Raw genomic sequence first — 26,037 nt, 5'->3', positions numbered from 1 at the left:
GTTGTTTGACCGTTTCATTTTTGTTTTCAAGACAGTTTCTCTACATAGCCCTGACTGTCCTAGAATCACTATGTAGACCAGGCTGGCCTTGAACTCGAGATTCGCCTGCCTCTGCCTGCCGAGTACTAGGATTAAGGCTTGTGCCACCACACCTGACTGAAGAGCAGTTTTTGATGGAAGAAGCTCGTCTAAGCACCATCTGCTAAATGTTGGCCTTGGAAAAACAACTTTAATACATATGTTTTTAGCAAAAAAAAAAAAAAAAAAAGTATGTATCAGTTTCTAGACTACCATTTTACTGTATCATCACTAATATTTTTTCATCACTAAATATTACTTAAAACACAGTTTGGAATATGCACTGCATAGCTTTCTCTTGGCCACATCTTAGTTTAGCTAAGCCTCTGTTTGGGCAATATTTATATAAATTCCCTTCAAAGCAAAACAAAATAAGAAAGAAAAGAAATGTATAATCAATATACTTGCACAGACACCTCTGCCCACACCTGCAATTATTTTCTTAGTATGAGTGCTCATCACTGGGAAGCCCTCCAAAAGGCATAGTGCTCACTTGTAATTGTCTCTTGGAAAGACCACAGATGTTTTGAAGCAAAGACCCTGTCTTGTCCACCGTGCCCTGCCTATATATGACAAAGAGCCTCACACTTACTAGAGAGAACTGTTGGCATTACTGTATCTTCTCTACTTTCTCCTCAGAATTTCCTCTGTCTTGTAGACATCTCCCTTGCTTTCCAAGATCAAAGAAAGAGAAGAAGGCTTGCCAAGGAGATTCAGGTTCCAGGGACAAGCCCAGTTGTTGCTCAGCAATGCCCTCAAGGGGCCCCACCCCCATGCAGCTATAAAGCCTTAGTGAGGTGAGGTGAGGCAGCCACAACTGGCATTCAGCCTCCAGAGCACCAGCAAGGCACTGGCACACAGGCACTATGGCAAATGACGTGCAAGTCCCACTGTCCCCGCTGAAAGGGCGGCATCCTCCAGCAGGTAGGTCCCCCCACATGACCTGGCTCCCTGACATAGTTTTCCAAAGCTGCAATGGCTACCTTGCCTGCAATCATCCTCCCAGAGCCAAGGTTGTCACCCCACAACTGTTGCTTTAACTTGCAGCAAACGTGAGCTCCTCTGAGGCTATAGATCAGTTGGGGCATACCCTCACCTGAGTAAGTTACCACCTTGGGAAGCCCTACTCAGTTTTCCACCTCTCCCACTCAGTTTCTGCAAGATACCCATGGTTAGCTGACTTCATACTCTGTGAAGAGAACCGTGCCCCATTTCTGTTTCTGGAGTCTTTGGGACTGGGCAACGCTATCAGCCCACAAACTGAAGAGCACTTTTTAATAGGCACCCAGGGACTGGGGGACGGGGGGGGGGGGGGCTCTGACATCTAGAGTGTCTCCCGTTTTTAAATTCATGCTGTTTGCATCAACTCTGTGGAATATAGACACTGGTTCTTCTGTAACTAGGCTTGTGTTTACATAGCTTGACTAGCATGAACAGGCCTATTTTTAGTCAGTTTTACATTCTTCCAACTGCTGTCCTTTTCTCCTGACATCTCAAAAGCTTGGCTGCTGTGTGCTCGCCTGTATCCATTTACAAATCCAGTTATTTGTATAATTCTTTGTTACCTCTAAGAGGAGGTTGAGGCCCCTGAGCCGCAGGCAGGTATGACAAGCACAAGCTTTGCACAGGGTGGGGATCTGATAGAGACCCAGTGCATTCTGGAAGGCAGCCCAGTACAACTAGCATTTTCTGGCTTATTCTAGAAACCACGTCCAATCTCCTTTGTCAGTCTACTGACATTCTACATTTGTAGTTGAATTTAGCAATTTTTAACATTAAAAATTTAAAGGTATTGATGCCAACGAATGGGGAGCTATATATACAGTCATTAGAAGAGGAACTCATGTATGATACAGATGAAAAGAAATGCACCATTCCCTTCCTGCTGCCTCCACTCCAATCTTTCAGAAGATGATCCAGCTTTAAAAAAAAAAATAAAATCTGATTTGCTATAGCACATTTATGCACAAAGTTAAACTTAAATATTCCTTTGGCTTAAGTCAATTTAAAAAGTGCAAGTTTGAACAATGCCACCAGGAACTTCCTGTCCCCATCACTAATGATTGCTAATTACTCTGTGTACATAGCACACCATGACTCCATCAAGCATGTCACGATGCCTCTGGCATGACAATGAATTATTATGAACTGTGACACTGCAGATAAGAGGTTTGGGATAATTGGAATGGAGATGCAGGCAGACTTGCTTCCCCACTGAGCTCAAGAGAACAAAGGAGCTTCACACTTCAGCTGGTTCCCCATATTTTGTTTTTAAGTCTGAACCAGTTTGCAATGATGCAAATTTTTATTTATGGAACAAAACTAATAAGATGCCAAAAATTCTATTAAATTTTCACCTGATATTTAGAAGCAAAATACAGATGTCTGACAGCAGGAAGTTAATACCTTATGGTGAGAAGCTAAGACACGACAGAAGCTGACAGAGTAGGGTTTGAACTTCACTTTTAATCTAAATCTCAGAGCCTCAGTTTTCTTACCTGTGAAAGGGGATAATAAATAGCATCATTCTGGCAAGGATATTGGGCAGGTGAGAAGAGACAGTGAATGTAAAGGACCAGACACTTGAATGCTGATCCCTTTAAAACACGGGTCTTGTAAAACCCACTGTAGCCAGCAGAATGAAGAATGGCCAAGGCACCCAGAAGTGGGAGCCTCACTGGCACCTGCTGCAGTAGTGTGGACCGAAAACAATTGCAATAGGAAAAGACACTAGTGCTTGCCAGCATAGCTATGAATGAAACCATTCAGAAGTCAGCCAGCCATAACTCCCCCATCCTGTGCATATGTGCTGAGCACATGTTAGTATTAGGGTAATATGTCACACCTCTGTTAGCCTTGATTTTACACCTATGCCCTGAAACAAGACAAGGTTAACCATGAAGTAGCCTGGGCTCTAGGAAGCATAATTTTGAATTTCTTGCTTTTTTTGGTTTACCTTTCTCTTAGTTTTATAAGAACCCCACTACATGAGTGGCAATACTGAAGTTTTCTGAGTAGAAGGCAGTCCAAGGATGCCAAATGAATGATGAATAGGAAGACTAATAGTGTTATGTTTTTATTTAAAAAGAGGAAAAGAGAAAGCTTCAAGATGAGACATGTTAACTAGTTTATTATATGGCCCGGCAGAGTAGGGAGACTAAAAGAGAAGAGGAACAGGGGTAATGGCTGACCGCCATCCGGTCGCCATAGAGAGGCAGAGAGAGCACGTAGGTGGGAGAAGAGAGAGCAGCGTAAAGAAAAAGAGAGGAGAGAGTAAAGAGAGGAAGCAGAGAGAGAGAGAAGAGAAGCTGTGTAGAGAGAGAGTGAAGCAGGAAAGTTGGAGCTTTTAAAGGGAAGACTGCACATGTGCACTGAGGTTCCACGCATGCCCACAGTCCTCATGCGTGGCGGGTGATGTAGTGATGACATAGCACGTTTTCCTGTGTGTGCCCTGAGTATTGTCAGGGGGAGGGTCTGCCTCTTAAAGAAGTAGAGCCAATCAGCATCAAAGCCTGAACCTTTCAAATAGTGGCTCCTCAGGTCATCTCCATCCTGCACTTTTTAAACTGACGTAAGCCAAAGGAGTCAGAAATGTACAGACAGTCAGCTGTGAATTGCAAGAGGCATTTTCTAGCTTGTAAGAAAAACAGAGAAGTTTATGAGGAAGGGTTATCATGAAGAACCCCAGAGGTGACCATAACTGCCTAAGGACCAGTGTCACTTAAAACAAGCAAAATGGAGGGGATGGCATAGGTTAGTGAAGGAGGGAGATTAATAAGAACACACTATAATAACATATACACATGAAAAGGCTGTAATAATTGGAGGTGGGTATGAGATACACTATATTTTTTTCAAAGAATACATAAAAGATATTCTGTTAGGACAATAAAATTAAGCACAGTGTCACACACCTTTAGTCCCAGCACCCAGGAGGCAGAGGCAGGCAGATCTCTGTGCACTCAAGGACAGCCTGATCTACAAAGAAAATTCCAGGCCAGCTGGGAATCTACATAGTGAGATTCCGTCCCTGCCAAAAAATTAATTTTAAAAAGACATGAAAAGTAAACAAAATGAAGTCTTGTTTTTTCTCAGTCCAGCTGTCTAACTCATGCAGAGTAGGCAGGACAGATCTGGGGGCTTAGAAGAGAAGTGTATGAGATCCACAGCCCAAAACATCACAGAGAAGGGGGCAGATGACTGCAAAGGCAGCTGCCATTCACTCAGAGTCAACCTTGCACAGCATAGAAACTTCCAGACATGGAAGCCACCCTACATATAGATCATACTCTGCAAAGAACCCTCATAGAGGAGCGAACTAAAAGTCAGATAGGCCAAGAGACTCCACTAACACCACACAGCCCCAAAACTGGAAAATAACTGGCTGTGTGACAAAAATTTCTCGCTCTAAAAAGCCTCTTAAAAGTTTTTAGGGGTCTTAATTGGCCACCAAAATTTCACTGACAATTCAACCCTGACTGTACCCTGAGCAGTGTGTAAGCATCGGCCTCTTCATTGGATCTTCAAGTGAGTTTTCAGCCATAAAGCAGAGTTTGGACAAACTTTGTGTTTTCTTGCTTCTGTTTACACATTCCCCATGGTCTAGGGAAGGAAAGGGGCTAATTTTTCTTACAGGCTGGTTTTTGTCTTGACTATTCTCTACCAAATACTGGGGGTGAGGAGAAACTTAACTGAAAACTACATATAATTTGAAACTGTAAGACCTATATTTGAAAACATACAAACCACAAAATCTACCACAAGAACTCAGCTCTAACCCAAGACAGGAAGGGAAAATTTCAATCCTCCTGCACCAACATAGGTTTTCAAGTGAAACAACCCAAAAGAACTTCACTGTATACTTCTGTAGATTCTATTTACTCACCAAAAGTCCTGACAAATCTTACTTTATTTGTATTCAAATTTGTATTTATGGTCCAGTAAGATAGTAAACTCATTCACATTTTACTTTGTTGAGATGCAGTTGGTTTTTTACACAAATATTCTAGATAAGATGTAGTCTAAATATGAAACTGGAGTAGGGGAACATGTAAGTTTTGAAAGGGTTGACCTAGGCACAGTGGCTCCTTGGGAAGACCTTCCAGCCATACGAGGTGTCAAGAAAACAGGTCAGGGTGATGGTTGAGGGCTATAGTGGTGCTTTGTCTAGATCCTGTGAGACCAGTGTTCCCAGCAGGGCTTTGAACATGACCCTCCCATAAACTGGTTCCAACTGGTTCATTAACCCCAAGTTCATGAGAGCCTTACTCTATAAACCAGTGCATCCACCCACAGAATGGGGCTATTTTCTGTCTTGCCAAATGAAATTATCTTCCCCAAATGTCTTTGCTTTACTCTTAAAAATGAAGAACTCCCGCAGTGTGGGTTTTTTAAATATCCTTTAGTGTTTGGTTCCTTGTTAAGTGTTTATGCCCTTTCCAAAGTGAGGCAAGTGATGGGTATTCTTTCCACAGTAGAAGGGTTAGGATGAGTAAGGGCCTCATTGACAATGACTGTGTAACTCAATTTCTGCTAAGTTCCCCAGAATTCTCCTAGGATGCTCAATGCAGACAAACCTCTTTCCCTTGCTCTAATATGTCAAGAGGCACTGACCATTGTGCCACCAATGTTCTTCGCACTGACTAACACAAACTGTTCTGAAACTTTTCTTATTTGATATTCACTCTCTCCTCCCCTTCTGGAGCAACCTAAAATAAATCTAAATAATAATAATAACTACTAATTATCAAGTGCCTGTTATGCACCAAAGGTTTGCATATCTTTAAGTATTCCCCAGTTGCAAATTTGTATTTATATGTATGGGCGGTATACCCCCTAATCCCTGCCAGCACACACATGTGTGGAGGTGAGAAGACAATTTGCAAGAGTCAGTTCTCTCCTTCTACCATGTGGGTACAGGTGATGGAACTCAAGTGATGAGGCTTGCATCCTTTCCCACTTTGCTAGTCTGGTTTATGGATCTTTATTCTCAAGAATACCTCTGAACTGTGGAACTTACTCCCTTTTGAGGGATGTGGAAACCAAGTCTGAAAGAAAACTAGATATTTAGCTCACAGTCACTTTGTTAGTCTGTTCTTCAGACCAGTTAACTTTATGAATGAAATGGTCTTATTTAGCTCCCAGTTCTGGAAATTGGCTCTCTAGTGAGGACTTCATGGTAGAAGGCAGGACTACATGCACAACAGAGCTAGAATCACCCATAGAAGGCAAGAGGGAAGGTTGACTGGGGCCACTATATCCCTTCCAAGGACCACTCCCAACTGGCCTAAGGATCTCCCAGTAGGCCCTACCACTTATCATTTCCTCTCCCATTATCATCACACTGAGGACCAGTTTCCCAGATCGTCAACCCTGGGAGGACAAACTCAAACCATAGGCGAATCACAGCAGTCTCATGTCTTCGGGAGAGTGGAGATGCCCTACTTTGCACAGCACTTCCTCAGGACTCTCATAATCCCCAACATGACACATGGCCCTTCAGAACTGTGGTGATGGTACCCTTGCTTCCCCCTAGTGGTCTTTTTGGATTCCACAGCTCCCTTCTCTCCAGTCACTCTTTGGAAACTCTCAGAGTCCTTCCAAATAAACTAAACATTGCCAAAAACAATGATCTAATGAACCATATTAAGGAAAAAACTCATTAGACTATATCCATAAATGTTGAAAAGCATTTGTTGAAATCTAGTATCTACTCAAATAATATAATAATATGGAATGATAATAGGATATTCCCTAAAAGTGATGAAAAATTCATTATGTGTATATGTATTCAAAATGATAGAAATGTAGGAAGAGAAGGCTACCCAAAGAATATATTACATTTAATTAGGAAACACAAGGCTTTAAAAATCAGAAAAGCAGCCGGGCGTTGGTGGCGCATGCCTTTAATCCCAGCCCTCGGGAGGCAGAAGCAGGCAGATCTCTGGGAATTTGAGGCCAGCCTGGTCTCCAGAGCAAGTGCCAGGACAGGCTCCAAAGCTACACAGAGAAACCCTGTCTCAGAAAAAAAAAAAGAAAAAAGAAGAAAAAATCAGAAAAGCAAAGATGTACATAATTATCACTATTTAACATTTTTCTAAAGAAGATATATTATTCTTTGTAAATTATATTTTTCACCTAGGAAATCTAAGAGAATCTATAAGAAGTTATAATAAACAATAATAGAATTTGCTATATCTTAACTATAAAATAAATTGTGATAAACTTACTGATATTCAGTTAATTTTTTTCAGCTTCGAGTTCTTAGTTTGGGCATGAGGAATAGACCTGATTTACAATAGCAGCGTTGACAAAGATAAAATGCTTATGAAGGATGAACCTAAGCCTAAATGGACAAAATTAGTCTGGACAAATTTCCAAGGAACTCAGAAGAGGTGAACAATAGAAAACTATACATACTCTCAAATACAGAGACACCAGGAGTATAATGACATGAATTTCCCCGTATAAAAAAATCTATACATTTACTCAGGTGTTGTGGAGCACATCTATAATATCAGTTCTCAAGAAGCTAATGTAGGAGAGTCACAAGTTCAAGGCAACTGGGATACACAGTAATACTGTATCTCAAAAGAACAATCCTATAAGTTAAAAAACATTAAAAATACATCAACAAGGTTTTATAGGAACATTTTTTAAAGTTCTTGTAAAAAAAATAAACAATAGATAGTAAAATTCTTGAAATAAAATGTAACAAGATGAACTGTCAAATATTACAGTATACTATAATGCTTCAACTACAAATATACTTATAGTGATATCTGTACAAATTGATTGAACAGAAAGTTCAGAAATAGTCCTAGATGTACATGTTCTGACACACACTTGTATACTGTCATGTGTGTGTGTGTGTGTGTGTGTGTGTGTGTGTGTGTGTGTGTGTGTGGTGGTGGTGGTGGTGGTTTGAAAAAATGGTCCCCGAAGGGAGTGACACTATAAGGATGTATGGCCTGTTGTAGAAAGTGCATCACTGTGGGGGCAGGCTTTATAGTCTCTTTGACTTAACCTTCCCTCAGTGTGACAGTCAGTTGACTTCCTATGACCTGTAAGACATAGCACTCTCAGCTCCAGCACCATGCCTGTCTGAATGCTACCATGCTCCCTAATAGGCCAAACCTCTGAAACTGTAAGCGAGCTGTTGTGGGATAATTGTACACTGTAAAAGATGTATTGCTGTGATTGGTGTAATAAAAAGCTGAATGGCTAGGCAGGAGAGTATAGGCGGGACTTCCTGGCACAGAGAGAACTCTGGGAAGAAGAAAGGAAGAGTAACCAGCAAGACATGGAGAAGAAAGAGGAGGTACAAGATGGAAAAGAGGTAATGTCAAATGGCAGAACATAGATTAATATAAATGCGTTAATTTAAGTTATAAGAGCTAGTGGGATAACCCTAAGCAAAGTCTGAGCTTTCATAATTAATAATAAGTCTCTGTGTCATTCATTATTTGTGAGCTGGCAGTCATTACTAAAAAGTGTGCCATAGCTGGGCGTTGGTGGCGCACGCCTTTAATCCCAGCACTCGGGAGGCAGAGGCAGGTGGATCTCTGTGAGTTCTAGACTAGCCTGGTCTACAAGAGCTAGTTCCAGGACAGCCTCCAAAGCCATAGAGAAACCCTGTCTCAAAAAACCAAAAAAAAAAAAAAGAAAGAAAGAAAAGAAAAAAAAAAGCAAGCAAGCTTGCTTGCATAGGTTGCTTGCATAGCAATCAACCCCAATTAAATGTTTTCCTTAAGAGAGTTGCTGTGGTCATAGCTTATAGCAATAGAAATCTAAGACTGTGTGTGTGTGTGTGTGTGTGTGTGTGTGTGTGTGTGTGTGTGTGTGTACACATATATATCTAAGATCAATATTTTTATCATCAAAAAAAAAATGTTACATCAAACCAGGTATGTGGTGCATGCCTGTCCCTGCAGCCTCCAGGTGGCAAAGGCAGGAGGACTGGGAGACTGAGGGCAGCTTGGGCTACATGGGAGACCTCGGTCCATGGCAAAATCCAGTCTCAACAGCTTCAAAACAAAGCAAGACAAACCTGACTCTTCCATATGACTTGCATCAAGTATATCAATAAAGGACCAAGGACATAAGTATATAATCTGGAGACTGGCTTTACAAGGTGAAACCACTGAACTTCTAGAAGACAGCAGAGAATTTGTAAAACATCACAATTCCTTACAAATCCATACCAGATTGACAAGTCTACATGTCTGCAGTGGACAGATGTTATCAATAAGTAAAAGAAAGCAGTGACTGTTGGGAGGCAGAGGCAGGCGGATCTCTGTGAGTTCGAGGCCAGCCTGGTCCACAGAGGGAGTGCCAGGATAGGCTCCAAAGCTACACAGAGAAACCCTGTCTCAAAAAACAAACAAAAAAAGTAGTAACTGGTACAATTAATTACTTTGTATTTGCAATTTGCATTTCATAAACTGCTCCTAAAATTCAGTAAGAGAAAGAAGAAAAGACTAGTAATGCAATGGGAAGGAGAGTTGGACAAAAACTATGCAGAGCTCATAGAAAAGAAAAAATACCCTTCTAAAACAAGCTGAAGCTGCAATAACAAAAAATGAAATGCAAATTAAAGCAATGAGTTACTGCAACCTGGAGTTTGGGGACAAAAGCCTTGGCTCTGGCAGCCCCAAGAAGCCAAGTTTGACCATTTTCCTCAACATGCCACTTAAGGACATGAGTAGTGACAAAAGCAGAGAGGAAATTTGATCCATGTGCACTAGGAAGAGGAACAGACAAAGGTGTCCAGAGACCCCAGCTTCATCTTCCAGGTCCTGACATGAGCTCAAAGCTTAAGACATATATATATTAATGTGTGTGTGTGTGAGGCCAGAAAAAGGTGTGAGAGTCCCCGAAGCTGGAGTTACAGGTGACCATGAGCTGGTGTGGATGTGGGTGCTGGGAACCAAACCAATTCTCACCAAGATCAGCAAGCACTGTTAAGCACTGATCCATGTCTCTAATCCCCTCCCAAGCTTTAGGTTTAAACACAAGAAGAATCAGGAAGGTCATTTTCTTTCCTGACCAAGCCATCTGCCTCCTCCCTCTTCTCTAACACCTAGGCATAAAGCAGTTGACCCCAATGAAGGCAACAGCATGAAATGAAGGCAGGGTTTCCATCCTGCTTCCAATTACTACTGGACCCAAGGCAGTTTCTTCATGCCTCTTATAGTTCTAATTTTGGGCTTCCTAATCGATAAAAACAAAACATTTTCTAGCTCATTGTCTGGAGAGACAATTGTTGCCATGGTAACTGATGAGGTTGTAAACTAGTGTAACCTCTGTGAGGACCAATTCAACAAGATTTAACAAAATTCCAAAGGCACCTAGCAAAGTGACTTCTAGAAATACATCCCACAGATAGCCATGTGCTAGTGGGAAGTTATGTATAAAAAGGATACTCATCAAAGTTTTGTTTATGAATGAGAAACACGTGAGACACTTAGAATTAATGAAGTGGCTAAATAGACACAGAAGGTTTTCATAATGGAATTGCACAACACATATTAAAAAGAAAGACACACTCGATGGTGGTGACACATGCCTTTGATCCAGCACTCTGGAGGCAGAAGCAGAGGGATCTCTGTGAGTTCAAGGCCAGCCTGGTCTACAGCGCTAGTTCCAGGACAGCTAAGGCTACACAGAGAAACCCTGTCTTGGTGGGGAGGGGAGAAGGGGGTAAGGAGGATAAGAAGGCAGATGAAGCTAGAGAACTGTAGAACAGTCTATAAAATGTATGGTTAAGGATGGGGAGAGGGAAGAGAAACCAGATACAGAACAGTTAGCATCTAATTCTACCACTTAAAAAAATAATGTGTATAATATCTGTGGGTGAAAACTAGGAACTAGGAATTTAGCAATGTCTGGGGAGACTGATGCTAAAAAGGGGTAGTGGAAGGGACTCTTTTGAAAATCTTTTCATGTTTCTTGGTTGCACGCCTTCTGCACGTATGCCCAATCAAAAGACTCAAGTATTAATATTTAAAAGAACAGTGATAAAGTCGGTGCACAAAGGCTTGAGAAATAGGTTTTCTTCTTACCTTATTTGATTAGTTTTCAAGAACTTCCATAAAGAGGATTATCAGGTTCAAACAAATCAACGTCTGTCCATGTAACCACTTCTCATCTGAGCTTGTCACGTTTTAGATGTGCGATTTTTCTGGGAAAAGAGGGAAAGTATTTGTTTTGACTTGCAATCTGAATCGGGTTGTTCCTTTTCCAAAGTTGATTTCAGCTGACATTGTTAAACACTTGAGTTGCTTTCAGGTCATCTGTAGCCTAATTAACACTAATTGAACTCTTGAATGGCATGACTATTAATACAGTTTAATTACTCATTAGAACCTCGGCGCTCAGCCAACGAGGAGGTTTTGGGGGTCTGAGATGAAGGCAACTATCTCCTGGAATTCAAAGCCCTTCTTTTGAATCAAATGTCTGTTAGTACCCTGAAATTTGGCTTCACCTCTCAGAATCTGGCATTTGAAAGTTTCAGCTGAAAAAACAAAAGTGCAAGCCATGCAAAAGCTTTAATCTTGTGGGGAAACAGAGGGTCACCTTGTAATTATGGGTTGCTATCTTGAAGAATGTAATTGCTTTGATAACAACAGAAAAAAATGTTTTTCAGCTAGATGCCTAAGGGAGTATGTTGTTATTCTTCCTGAGTCTAAGGTGTGACCTTATGCCTTTTCAACCTTGATTCCACCTCTCTGAGCATAAAAAAGCAAACCCCAGACCTTCCCCCTCCCTGCCCTGACCTCCTTAGATTTCATTTTTCTTCTATTCTATTGTTTAGATAAAAGGTTTTTTCTATGTAAATTTGGAAGCTCTCATTAGACAGGAGTCCTGTCTGGGAAACAAAGCTGTTCTGACATGCATGCCGGTGCTTGTTTCCAGTGAAAGCTGGAGGAATGCGAATTTCCAAAAAACAAGAAATGGGCGTTTTGGAAAGACACACCAAAAAACCAGGACTGGAGAAAACAAGGTAGGGATCACTTATAGTCTGCTTCCACAAGTTATTCAGGAACAAAACAAGGCTCCAAGAATTTCGGAGGGAGGCAGCCAGACTTGGGGAGAGGTGAGCATCATGATGAATCTTGGTTCTGGGATTCCAACTGGAATGTTTCCCCATCCCACCCTACCCATTCTCCTCTCTGTAGCCACCCAGCTGCCTCCTAAAGTGGTCCTAAATGCATCCCACGCCGATGCTCATCCACTTAGCTTATTTTCAGGTCACTCCATAAAATACTACACCTCACCCACCCTTTTCATAACATATTCTGTGATAAGGCAAATCCCCCGGAGTTAAAAAAAAAAAAAAGTAACTGCCTGTAAAATTTTGAAATTACCATTCTCTTGTTTAAGAAAAATAGCCACTATGTGCTGGCTAGTTTTATGTCGACTTGACACAGGCTAGAGTCATTTGTGAAGAGGAAAACTCAGTAGAAAACATGCTCCCAACCACATAGGCCTGTAACCAAGCCTGTGGAGAAGTTTGTTGATTGATAATTGATAAGGGATGGCCCAGCTCACGGTGGGCAATGCCAGGAGGAGCAAGCCATATCCAGCATTCCTCCACAACCTCTGCTTTAGTCCCTGTCTCCAGGTTCCTGCCCTACCTGAGCTTCTGTCCTGACTTCCCTCAGTAATAGACCTAAAGTGTAAGATGAAATTAACCCTTTCCTCCCCACGTTGTTTATGGTCATGGTGTTTATCACTGTGACTGAAACCCTAAGACAAAGCTTGAAAGCATACCAGTACCAGGACAGTTTTCCTCCCTGCTTCTTCTACAAAGACCTTGGCATTATTAAGTTAGAGGTATGAGCTGGCATATCCTACACACAGATGTGCCAGAGACATGCTTAAGGAGAATGAGTGCACTTGGAAAAGAGATTAACATATTGACCTGATTCCTCCTAATAGCCCAATGAGGGATGCTTCACAGATTAGTTTCCATGGAGCATGAGTCATTCAAAAGTTGATAAAAAAGGATGCTCGGAACACCTGTTTATGTCTTACAGAGAGGATATGGAGGGAAACAAACTAATTTCTTTGTCCCTTTCATATGTTTGTGTGTGTGTGTGTGTGTGTGTGTGTGTGTGTGTGTGTGTGTGTGTGTGTGCACATGCATGCTCAGACATATGGAGACCCAAAGTTGACATCAGGTATCTTTCTCAATCTCACTCTACTTTATTGAGCTCACTACTTTGGCTAGTCTAGACAGCCAGTTTGCCCCAGGTTTCTCCTGTCTCTGCATCTTGAGGGCTAAGGTTATAGATAGGGCTACTATGCCTACCTGGATTCATGTGGGTTCTAAGGATCCAAACCCAGGTCCTCATGTTTGCATAGCATGTTCTCCCTTCCATGAGCCACCTTCCCAGCTCCCAAGTAAAATTATTTTTAAATTACTTTTCAAAGTTTCTTTTTCCAATATGTGGAAGGGATTTTTGTAAAGGATTTCACACAGAGACCCACAAGTGAAAACAGGAGATACTAATCAACTTCCAAACAACAAGTCACTTGCTTCTTCTGATACCAGACAGTAGCATCCATGATGAAAGTGGAGCTATAAATTCTCAAGAAATTCATACAGTGTTTATCTTCTCACCTAGCATCAGGGCAGCTCCTAGGATAGTAAGTACACATGCTGGAAATTGTAGCACAATTAATAAAAACCCAGAGACAGATATTGGGGTTCCAGCTGTAGATCAGAAAAGCAAAGCAGCCAAGCCATTAGAGAGTTCTTACCTCTACCAAGGCTAAGACCAAAGAGGGGCGATCCTATCCTCAGCGGGACTGAAGACTACAATGCTGGCCACCAAAAAACCTCAGATTACTTGAGCTCCAGCCTCATATTCCTCTCCAGTACCGGAATTAAAGGCGCGTCATCCCAAGTGCTGGGATTTTTTAGACTGATTCACTCTCATGTAGCCCAAGGTGGCCTTGAACTCACAGAAATCCATCTGCCTCTCTCTGTCTCCTGAGTGCTGGGATTAAAAGTGTAGCCACCACTGCCTGACCTCTATGGCTAACTAGTAGCTTAGGTGGGTGGCTAACTAGTGGCTAGTGTGTGTGTGTGTGTGTGTGTGTGTGTGTGTGTGTGTGTGTGTCTCGCACACGCACATCTGTCTGTCTAACTTGTTTTTCTTTTTTAATTGTTGCTGCCTTTTAAGCTATGGCTATCCTATTCAGCAACTGCCACTCCACTGCTACAGAGGCTAGGCCTCCAGGGCCGAAGCCTGAGGGGATTCTGTTCCCTCAGGCACCAACTCTTTCAAAGCTACTAAGGAAATTTATTTAAATCTCTGTCCCACTAAAGAACTAAAGATTCAAAGGTTAAGGTAGACTCCTGCTTCCCAGAGAGGCTGAGCAGCAAGCAGCTCACCTCTTCGAATCTTTCAAGATGTCCTCGTGCTTTTTCTCAACGCTTCTTAAAACCCTTCTCCACCAGGGTCTTCCCTCCAACTTCCTGTCAGCTAATTGCTGACCCAGTCTCCTGACCACAGGTGAATTTTATTTAATTAAGCACATCTTTGCATCATTAAACAAACATTCCAGAGCATAACAAAAGCAACACACCTTAAAGTAATATTCTACAACACTAACTAGTGGCTTAGCTCTTAACTAGATGTGTGGCTAACTAGTTAGTGGCTTAGCTCTGCATTCTGATCTTCAGGCAAGATTTTATTTGTTAGATCATAAACAAAATACAGGAAATAGTATCAGACTGCAATGACTCAGATGATGGCTAAGTCAGGGAGCCTGCTGTCTTGTTCTTAAGTGTGCCCGGTTTGCCATTATACCAGTTACTGGGCCCGGGCCTCTGCAAAATTATAACGGGCTGGCAATGGACAAGTCACTGAGTCCCTGCACTTTGGAGAAACAGGGCCTTCCTATTAACTCTAAGTTCAGCTGGGCACTGTGGGCAGGAGTTGGTTAAAGAGTAATGAGATGGTGATCAGGTGACCAGAGGTTGTTCGCTAGTAGTCACAGCAAAGTGGCTGGGGATGACTAGAGGACTTAAACAATGAGACCACTCTCCTTGATGCCCACCTTTCTGGGTCAGATTCAGGTTTCAAAAAACCTGTCACTTATAGTATGGCTGGGAGCCACTACCAATGAATTGGAAAGAGCCAATGTCTAAGAACCTATGATGTGTCAGTAGTCTCCCCTCCACTGTGAATCTTGCCCTGTGAGCATAGACGCTTCCAGCTCTACTTTCACAACAATCACTTCTTACAGAACAGTTTTTTGTTGTTGTTGTTTGTATGTTTGGTTTTTTTTTTTTGAGACACTGTTTCTCTGTGTAGCTCTGGCTTTCCTGGAACTCTCTCTATAGACCAGGCTGGTCAAACTCAGAGATCCGCCTGCCACTGCCTCCTGAGTCCTGGAAATAAAGGCGGTGTCACCACCACCCAGCTACAGAACACTTTTAAAACCACAGGAGACACTTCTCTCATAATCATCAGTCTATATCCATAATATCTTCTAGCAACCAACACAAACCATCCAGAAAAAGATATAGCAAGCACAGAGTTCATTTAAGACACAGCACCGTGGACTTGGGCCTGACTGAAACATAGCTTAGCCAGGGAGAAAAAAAGTAGACACAAGAAATGCATGCTATTGATTGCTTCTTGTATGAAATCCAAAGACAGAACTGGTGGTCTATGGGACTTTGTTTCAGGGAACTGTTATTCCCAGAGGTCACTGATTGGGCAAGTGTTTTTGGTTTATGAAACCATGAACTATGTGCTTATAATATGTGCACTTTATTCATGTATGTTATATTCCAGTAAAAAGATAAAAATCAATTATAGTAGCAACCTGGTTTACGAAGCTTGGTGTGGTACATGTGTCCATGGAGGGAGGATGTTGTTCTCTGAGCACAGTAAAAACCTGCAGGAATCATTTAGTCTCTCCAGCTGATATGTTTTGAAAATTACAAAATGTGTGTGTGTGAATAATTTGTGTGTCTGTGCATGTGTATGTGTGTATACACACATAAAGACCTGAGGACAGGTCCAGGTATTGTCCCTCAGAAACCATTTGCCTTCTTTTTTTTTTTTTTTTTTTCTTTTTTGGTTTTTTGACACGGGGTTTCTCTGTGGCTTTGGAGGCTGTCCTGGAACTAGCTCTTGTAGACCAGGCTGGTCTCGAACTCATAGAGATCCACCTGCCTCTGCCTCCCGAGTGCTGGGATTAAAGGTGTGTGCCACCAACGCCTGGCTCATTTGCCTTCTTAATAACAGGCTTCCTCAGCCTTACCACAGTGGCCTCTTTTACACAGTTTGGTAGTTTTAGATGTGCTGAGTGATAAACACCTTCCACTGTACAATTTAAGTAAATATATGTGCAAAGAATTATATTTTGAAATGTGAGTAAGACACTACCTTTTTAATGTTATTTTCAGATTTTCCGTTTTTTCCTAACACATGGAGCTTAACATAAATCAGGATGATCTCGTCCTATTGTTGTTTAATGTCCTGAAGAATTCTCTTGGTTTTGAGCAATAAGACACTCAAAAATTTGTAATTTGTAGTTCAGTATCCAATATTAGCATATTTGACCCTAATCTGACAAAGGCAACACCCACAGGTTTGCTTTATCTTCATTATTAGTGGAAATGCATGATTTGCCTTTTTATTGATATTGAGGATGATGAGAACGTTCTCATAAACATGATGCCACTGCCTGGGATTGCAAAAGCAACTCCAAAATGTCATGTATTTATTTCTTTGGAAATTATTTCAGACATTTTTCTCTCAATTAGATGTGTACAGTAAGCCTATGAATAGGCTTAGCAACATAGTTATAATGAAAACATAAAAAATTTTAAAAAATTAAAAAATAACAGGCTTCTTCACTGGCTGGCTGTCCAACAAGCCTCTTTCTCTACCTCCCCAGTGCTGGGATGACAGACCCACACCTCCAAACCTGGCTCCCCACCACCACAACCACCGTGGGTTCTATTGCTCAAACTCAGGTCTATCAAGTACTTTACTGACTGAAACATCTCCCTGACCCAATAAGTAACTTTGTGGGGGTGGTGCTGGGGGTTGAATCTAGGGTATTGCCAGGTATACATTGTACCAACCACTGATCTTTGGATCTTACTTAAAGTTCCTTTTCATCTTCTCAGTGCCATCACAAACACTGCCAAAATACAGATGCTGGATGCTCTGAATGACACACTGGACAAGGTGAGCCACCCATGGGACGACTCACGCAACAATCGTCACTCTGTATTTACCTGGTGCATCAAGCGGCTTGTGTGAGCCCACAGATGAGTAACTAAGATTTTTTTTTTCCAGCCCATGAGTTTGACGTCCTTGTGAAAGAAATCGATCTGTTCTCAGTTAGAGAAACATAAAATAGTTTAAATAAGAAGAGCTACTCCTCCCAAGCCCCTAAGGTATCTATTGATAAATCATTTCAAAACAAGGTAGGGGATGAAGTGAGAACCATGAGGCCGAGTGTGCAGAGCTTTTGTGTGCCCTCCCAGATATTTCTCAGAGACTGGCATATTTTTATTAAAAGACAATGCATGTGTCGAGACTCCAGCCATTTCCGGCCTTCATCTGTACCTCAGCATCTCCATAGAAAATACTTGATTTGTGGCTGTGGTGGGTAGGGGAGGGCTGAGTGGTTGGGATCTAAAAGCAGCCAGATACCAGCTGAGTTTATCTAGTAAAGCACATTTATAAAGAGGGTGGCCACTACTATTTTTCCTTGTAGAGTTTGAATTTCTCCCAAGTAGCCCAAACAGCTCAAAAAAAGTCATATTTGGCAAACAGCAATTGGGGTTTGGGACTCTGTCGTTGGTCCCATTCACATCCCTGTCCATCTGTTCTTCATCCATCCATCTGTCCATTCATGTGTGTCCCCCCAAACACTGCCCCCCACCCCCCAAACTCTGTAGGTAAACATTGAGTGCCCTTGTTCTGTTTTCAGGAAGCAAGTACATTTATCCGTTAATTGAAGGGACAGAACAGGGTTGCCTCTGTTTAAGAAAGACTTGCAGTTGTAAGGGAATTTCAAACTTCTCCCCTACACTTCTGAAAATCAGCATTTAGCCTGAAATAAACCAGTAGACAGATCAGCAGGGGAAGGCCTAGAAGTTTATTGCACTCCCAGGAGATAAACAGGAAAAGTGAGTACCCGATAGCCCAACACAGAGTAGGAGCATACACACTTGCAGGATAAAGGGAAAGGAAGAGGAGACCATAAGCAATGCAAAATAGAAATCACTTTAGAGGGCTGCATGGACTAGAAGAACAGCTGACAGCTTGCAACCAAGGCTGCTCCGTGCTCTGGTGTGGGCTAACTCTGCCTCCCTTCCTGAGATCTGCATCAGTTTCTTGGCTGATAGAAATCTGGGAAAGAGGTTCACAGCAGCAGAGAGTGTCCAGGAGGGCCTTGGTTTGAAAGAGAACTTCAGTGAGAGCCCCTCCTGCACCTGCTAGTTACTAGGCTTTCTCAGTGTGCAGTATCAGTGTGCCAAGGGGTCATACTTTGAAGTATTGTGTTGCCAAAATCAGGATCTGGGGAGCATCATCTCCGCTCTAGAAAGAGTCATGCCTGTGTGTGTGTGTGTGTGTGTGTGTGTGTGTGTGTGTGTATGCCTGCCTGTCTGCCTACTTGCCTGTCTGTCTGTGACTGTGTGTCTGTGTCTATGTATCTGTGTGTGTATGTCTGTCTGTCTGTGTGTCTGTATGCCCATGTCTATGTGTGTGTGTGTGTGTGTGTGTGTGTGTGTGTGTGTCTGTGTGTCTGTGTGTCTGTGTCTGTGTGGGCATATGTGTATGTACACAGAGACCAGGGGGTAACAGATATCCTCTATCAGAGTCCACCTATCCCTTTTTGAGGCAGCTACCTTTTTTTTCTTCCATTGCACTCCCACAAACAGGGTACATAAGAATAAGATTTAATCTGAAGGCAGTAGTGTCACAAACCTTTATTCCCAGTACTTGGGAGGCAGAGGCAGGTAGATAGATCTCCATGGTTCAAGACCAGCCTGGTCTACTTAGCCAGTTCCAGAACAGTCATAACTACACAGATAGACCTTGTCCTAAACCAAAAAAAAAAAAGTAGAGATTTATACCTCTTTTGATCTTCCCCTTGTATTAAAGTGGTTCCTTGCCCATACTATACATTATCATGAAGACCTAACAATTGGTCAGAAGAATTACAGTAGCATAATTAAGGAGCATATTTTTTTTGCTAACATTCTTTTTTTTTTTTTTTTCAAAAACCTGTCCTGGCACTCACTCTGCAGACCAGGTCAGCCTCAAACTCACAGAGATCCACCTGCCTCTGCCTCCAGAGTGCTAGGATTAAAGGCGTGCGCCACCAATACCCCGCATTTGCTAACATTCTTTCCGGCTTTCAGTTAGTTATATCAAGTCCTGAGAACCCCCGACATTTCTGATCTTGATTTTGGCACTGTAAGAATCTAAGACCACTTTAGGGCTTCACCAACCATTCAGTCATTTGTCTACCAACCTAGGGTTTAAGACTTGGGAGATTGAAAACACTCCCCCAGAGGGCTGGAACTGGATTAATTTAGGTGAGAAGCAGCCTGAACATTCTCCTCCCACTGTTTTCCCATATAGACTTCTTTTTCTCCACCCTGCTTCTCCTCCTCCTCTGCCTCTCCCATCAGTCCTTCCCACCTCTCCATCCCTACAAAGAATATTTGCATTATCTAGTGGCTGCATACATTGCCTGATTTCACTGTAGAAAATGCATTGTGTACCCTGGATGCTCTATATGCTAACATCTGAGAGACCTGGTGGTGACTAGCTTCTTTCAGCCACTTTTAAAGGCAATTTGACTTGTGGGATGTCACATAGTTCCTCAAAGGTTTATGGTTTCTCATGTGCTTTAATTTTTTTTTTCTTTTTAAGACACAAGGAAAAAGACACTAAGTTGTGTACTCAGCACACAAAGGTATCTGGTTAAACATTAATAATGTTTATGTTATGTAGAGGTGTGATACTGGAGTCTGATTAAAGTTCGGTGACATTTCCCAAATTGCCAGGCATTGGGTCACCCACTGGCAAAAGTTGCCCAGCTGCCTGTGAAATGGGATCCTAGGAAAGAAAACCATCAAAGGCGTCTGTGAAAATTAGGAGGGCTCCTCTTGTTCCACAGATTAACATCTCCATAGGAGTGCCCTTGAATGTCACTGATGTGGAGTGTGTGTATTGCTTTAAGTGCTTTGCTTAACAGGGTGTGGAAATGTAAGTGCCAACATTGGAGTTGAACTTAACAGCCGAGGAAGATGAATGGATGAGCTGGCATCCGCTCAGAACACCACACTTCAGGCTCCAAAGCAGAACCTGTCCTGGATCTCTTTCCATCTAGAGTTTGCTTCAGAGCTCCAGGCAGACAAACTTTCATCAGACTTCTTATGCTGTTTTCCCTGAAACTAAAAATAGGGGTTTTGAATTCATAGGTGTCTACAAGGAAGGAAAAATTCCCATCACAGGAATTTCTCTTGATGTGTTTTTCATGTTCAGTATGTAACTCCCGTAATGAAGCCATGAGACAGAATCCACTCAGAGATACACACACACACACACACACACACACACACACACACACACACACACACACAAACTCAACCTTGAATTCTTCCTCTTACGTTCTGTTAGGTACTGTTACCTTAGTGACTCAGACAAGAAACGAGTTCTATTCTACTAACACTGTCACATTATGATGACCAGTGGTTAAAACTCTAGAACTTTCCCAAGGTAAGATGCTAGACTAAAATGTAGATGGTTATAAACTGTATTCCAGAAACTGGCTTCTATTTGTTTCCAGTTCCTTGCCCCATTTTTTAGAATTTTAAACTAATTTTCCTCAAGATCTATTTTATTTTTAAATTTTCTCATTTAATAATTTCATATTGTATGTTTTTGTTATATCTAACACTGTCTTCTAACTCCTGGTGGTCCTGAGTGCTGAGCAAGCCTTAGGGAAAAGCCAGTAAACAGCACTCATCCCTGGCCTCTGCATCAGCTCCTGCCTCCAGGTTTCTACCCTCCTTAAGTTCCTGTCTTGACTTCCATCAGTGATACACTGAACTAGAGGTGCATAATGAAAGAAACCCTTTCCTCCTCAAGTTGCTTTTGGTCTACTGAGACAAGGAGTATTGTTTAATGGGTACCATGTTTCAGTTTGGAGACCAAGTTCCATAGATGAGTAGTAGTGATGATGGACAACAATACAAACATATTTAATGTTATTGGACTATAAAACACTTTCATAAATAGATAAAATGATCAATTTTATATCATATGTTACCACAATTATCACTGCCAGAAATGGAGCCCTTAAGCTTTCTGAGATCATCCAGACCATGGCTGCTAACAAATTCCTGCTAAGCTAAGCACCTCCTTTTTGGTTTCCTAGCTCCACCATCGCCTCTTGCACCTAAAGAACAATGACAGCTGTGGCTTTCTCCTTCCTGTCCCAACTTCTAGCCCTCCTCATTCTGTCTGATTGCCTAGACCACAGTCTAACAGAGGCTCCATTTGTTTTCTTGTTCACCCTTTTGCCTCCCTTTTAACTTGCCAGGTTGTCATCGTTCCTGTCTGCATTTTAAAGTCAACCTGAAATAACCCATCTGTTTTAGATGAAGCTAAAACACCCACTCTGAAAACAAACCACTAAAGGCAGTGACTCCAGAAATTTCCTTTGGGCTCTAACATAAAAAAAAAAAACCTGTAGTACTCTCCCTCACCATACTGTGAAACACATATACACTAATGATAATTGCTCTGACCTAAAAATAAATAAATAAATAAGTTCCCCATTCTTTTTCAAACTTTAAAGCAACACTTATAACCAATATTAAATTATTTTGATCCCTTCTGCTGGAATGTCAGCAAGGGACCATCCTTGGGGTTAATTAATATATACTGTATCTGCTCATTGTAAAAGACAAATTAGAAAAATACTTATACATAAAGCACTAAGAATTTCCCATGATCCTGTATTTCCTTCCCCTCTTCCTTTGTGTGTGTGTGTGTGTGTGTGTGTGTGTGTGTGTGTGTGTGTGTGTGTACATGTGCTTTTAATGGCCAAAAAAGAGACATCTCAGAGTCAAGTTTCACATGAAAGTCACTGCTGTTTGCACTAGCTTGGCCAGGGGTATTTGAGAAGAGATGGAAAACACATGTTTTCTGTAGTTTATAAGAACCCAATCAAATGATGTGCTACTTAGAGTCATAATAGTCTACCTCCCCTTTTATTTAGTTTGAGTGTCAAAACAAGGACATTCAAATTTAATAGTGATAAATTAAATGCCTAACAAGCCAAGGCCCCACTTCCTGACTGGCTAAAAGTTGTGTCTCTATGTGTTTTGGGGCAATATTGATGAGCTGGGAAACCCCAAACTGAACAGCCCCAAAGGTCACTGAGTCAAACTCTTCCTAGGAAAGGTGTTCAAATCACTCAGCAGCTCTTAAGCTGCACTGAATGTGAATCCCATGGGATCTCTGGTCAACAGGAGTATCTCCTACTGTCAGAAAGTCTCACAGTCTGTGTTCATTTGAATGCACCTCCTCTCAGCTGACTACTGAGAATTGTTTTCACCTGAAGCTAGGAAGCTACTCCTCAGGGTTCTGTCACCAGGCTGTGTAGTTTGAACCACATAGAACAGCCACTCTTTACTGAAAACATTACAATTTAAAATGCACTGCCCTAATGAATAAATTGATACTTTCTAACTTCTTTCAGAGGCTCTTTGTCCTGATAATTTGATAATTAGAGAATTTCCCAACCTCAGAACTTCTCCTTAATGTCTCCACATCCTTCTTAGAATATGATGATCTGTATTACATTCACTAGTGTTAGAATCACTGACTGGCACAGATATGAGTCACCATTTCTGCTTTTCAAAATGGGACCTCAAAACAAATATATAGCACACTTCTGATCCCAGTCCTTTGAAGACTGAAGCAGAAAGACAATGAGTTCAAGGCTAACTTAGACTTATACTTATATATGTCATATGTTCTTATGATTATAAAAGTTAAAGGCACACCAATGAAGAAAACAACAGTGTAACACACACTGACTTCAATGGGCTGAGGACTGAAGTGCTGACAAAGGAAGGTCTCCACAAAGAACTCTGACTTGACCAACTGTATTGCTTTCTCGTATTGTAATATTGTATAACCCAATGGATCCAATATGCTTATTTCTTCTTCCCTTTTCACCTTTAGCTCAACCATAAATTTCCAGCAACAGTTCACATGGCACATCAAAAACCCACACCTGCTCTGGAGAAGGTCACTCCACTGAAGAGGGCCTACATTATCCAGCAGCCTCGGAAATGATAGGCCAGGATGTGAAACTCAACCATCTGGTCAACCTTCCCACAATCTGACAGTTCAGCAAAAATGGCCAACACTTCCTGTAGGCCTATTGCCCTTGCTTGGTAAATAAAGCAACTTTTATATCTTCCCTTTTTACTTACATAATAAAGCTTCCAAAATTATAAATTTAATACATTTTTTGCTCCTTTTGTTATTTATCAGGATCCTATTGGAATTCTATATGTAATTCTGTAGAGTAAGAGAAAAATCCAGAGCACATAACCATTCCATTTACCACCCTAGGTCAGTGCTCTTTTCCTGGATTCTGACTCTGAGTTATTCCACACACGCTCAATTCCCCTTGCAGACAAAGGTGGTGGGGGAAGCACACTGAGCTTTGCAAAAACTAAAATTCTATGCAGACAAAAGGAATACATCTTTCAGTTTGTTTGTCTTAGGATAGTCACGTTTTCACTTAAACTGAAATGCTCATCTCAGTTTCCCACATAAATACATAGTTTGTTTTGGAGGTTTGGTGAGGAAAGAGGGAAATAATTAAATGGATTACAAACATAGTGCCTTCTGTCAAGGAATCATAGATGGAAGGTAAATTGATTACAAGTATATTTTCCTCCAAAGATTGTTTTAGTAGAAAATCACTGATAAACTCCCAGGAGCTCAATGCTCTAAACTGAGGATATTGTGATACTATAATGCATTGGATCTGGGCACCTTTAGAGGCATGGTGCAAATTAAGTGTTGTCATAACTAAGCCTACCACTCCACCATATGGCTAGCTCCTTCTTATCCTTGGATATAGTAGGTGACAATCACATTCCTGCATCACAGCAGTGGCTATCATTCACTGCCCTACCATTCTACACCCTTGTTGGCCATGCTGTCCAACAATCAACTCTTTTCTTTACTTAAGGAAGGAAAGCCACACTGTACCCATCATCACCTGTCATCTTTCCAATTAACATCCTTTAGGGCAGTGGTTCTTAACCTTCCTAATGCTATGACCCTTTAATACAGTTCCTCATATTGTGATGACCCCAACCATAACATTATTTTCATTGCTACTTCATAATTGTAGTTTTGATATTGTTATGAATTGTAATGTAAATATCAGATATGCAGAATATCTGAGATGTGATCCCTGTGAAAGGGTCACTTGACACCCCTCCCCAGGATCCCAAACTATAGGTTGAGATCAAGTATGTATCCTGGTGCTGAATCTTACCTGGGAAGCCTAAGTTAAAACTCTGATGGGTCCATGCCTCTGGATCATTAGGATTTTTTTCAGGAATAAGAAAATTAATTGAAGACAATATCAAGCTTTCATTCAATCTCAGCATGAGTCAAAAATAATCATAACCACTCCACCTAGCCCAGGTCCTAGTGCTCTGAACTATTGTCAGAAAATTCTAAGATTTAGGAGACAGGGTTCTACTTTTGTCTCTTACTGGTTCTGAAACCTTAAACAAACCACTTACCCTCTGTGACCCTTGTCAAACAGATGCCATTATATATGTCTCCCCAGTTGAAATCTCAAAGACAAAATGACCCCTAAGATTCATAAAATCTATATTAAGGTAGTGAGAGTAAAGTAGAAGCTGACAGAATGAAAATAGTAAGAGATGAACAACTATTGGGAGCATACCACAAAGGTCCTTGAGCCCACAAATCTCCAGAGAAACCAAGAATGTTAACACACCGGATTGTCTTTCCAATAGGAAAGATGAAAAACCTGTTCTTCCATCCAAGAAGTTGAGAATTGGAAATGATTAACAGCTTGCTGGTCTAGGCCATATCAAGTTCTTACAACCAAGACTGGAGGTGGCTGATAATCTAAATGACCCTTAGAGCCAGAGGTTCCCCCAAGCTCCCACAACCAGGACCTAGGGTGGCTAATAGTCCGAATGATCTCTATGCTATCTGTATGACTGAAACCTGGCAAGAAGATCCTCTGGCCCTTAAGCTAGTACATCTCTAGAACCCATCGCCTTGAAAGAAATGACATGTATCCTGAGTTGAGTTTTGATGTAATCACACTTCCTTGTGTAATGGGGATTATATTACAGCTAGGAAATTTTTCCAAATTATACTGGACTTCAAATCATTGGGAATAAACTTCCTGTTACTAGACTCCCCACAGTCTGAATCCAGGTCAATCAGTACTGGATTTTCATTTCATGAAATTCACTTCCCTGTATGACAGCTGCAGGGACACCTTCAAACAAGGGATGGATCCCAACATAAAGAATTCAGGGAGATGTGAAGGATTTGGGTGTGAAGGTAGAAACATTAGGAGCATAAGAGAAATGACAAAGATGGTATGAGATGGGTCCAGTCACCCAGTGGATGTGAGAAGAGAAGAAGGGCACAATTCTCTTTGTCCAGGGTTGAAGGATATACTAAGATAGAAGATGCTCAAAGGCATACTATATTACAAAGACAAAAACACTGATTTACATCCACACCTGAATTACTAACTACAAATCACTGGAAGCAGCAAGTCTAGTGTGACCTTTAAATCTGAAAGGAACCTGGAATTATCAGAAGAAAAGGGACAAGATCTATTAGAGAATCCCATAGTGATATGGCTATG

General features: G+C 41.5%; 1 protein-coding gene across 1 annotated transcript; it reads left to right on the top strand.

Moving 5' to 3' along the window:
• The first annotated feature begins 944 nt into the window (after positions 1 to 944).
• Dapl1 (death associated protein like 1) lies at positions 945 to 23,595 on the top strand. The gene is made up of 4 exons (XM_027420377.2): positions 945 to 1,002; positions 11,995 to 12,082; positions 17,240 to 17,300; positions 23,334 to 23,595. Exons 1-4 carry the CDS (start codon positions 945 to 947, stop codon positions 23,445 to 23,447), a joined length of 321 nt encoding a protein of 106 aa, XP_027276178.1. The 3' UTR covers positions 23,448 to 23,595.
• Positions 23,596 to 26,037: the final 2,442 nt, after the last annotated feature.

The sequence above is a fragment of the Cricetulus griseus genome, chromosome 6 (genome assembly GCF_003668045.3).
Source record: "Cricetulus griseus strain 17A/GY chromosome 6, alternate assembly CriGri-PICRH-1.0, whole genome shotgun sequence".
Classification (NCBI taxonomy): domain Eukaryota; kingdom Metazoa; phylum Chordata; class Mammalia; order Rodentia; family Cricetidae; genus Cricetulus; species Cricetulus griseus.
Note: the sequence above shows the minus strand (reverse complement) of the source record. Positions and strands in the feature narration are given on the sequence as shown.

Excerpts from the sequence above, each read along its gene's own strand:
- Dapl1 (XM_027420377.2), top strand. The coding sequence starts at position 945 with ATGGCAAATGACGTGCAAGTCCCACTGTCCCCGCTGAAAGGGCGGCAT. Across the intron at positions 1,003-11,994 it reads AGGGCGGCATCCTCCAGCAG|TGAAAGCTGGAGGAATGCGA; the intron begins GTAGGTCCCCCC and ends GCTTGTTTCCAG. Across the intron at positions 17,301-23,333 it reads TGAATGACACACTGGACAAG|CTCAACCATAAATTTCCAGC; the intron begins GTGAGCCACCCA and ends TTTCACCTTTAG.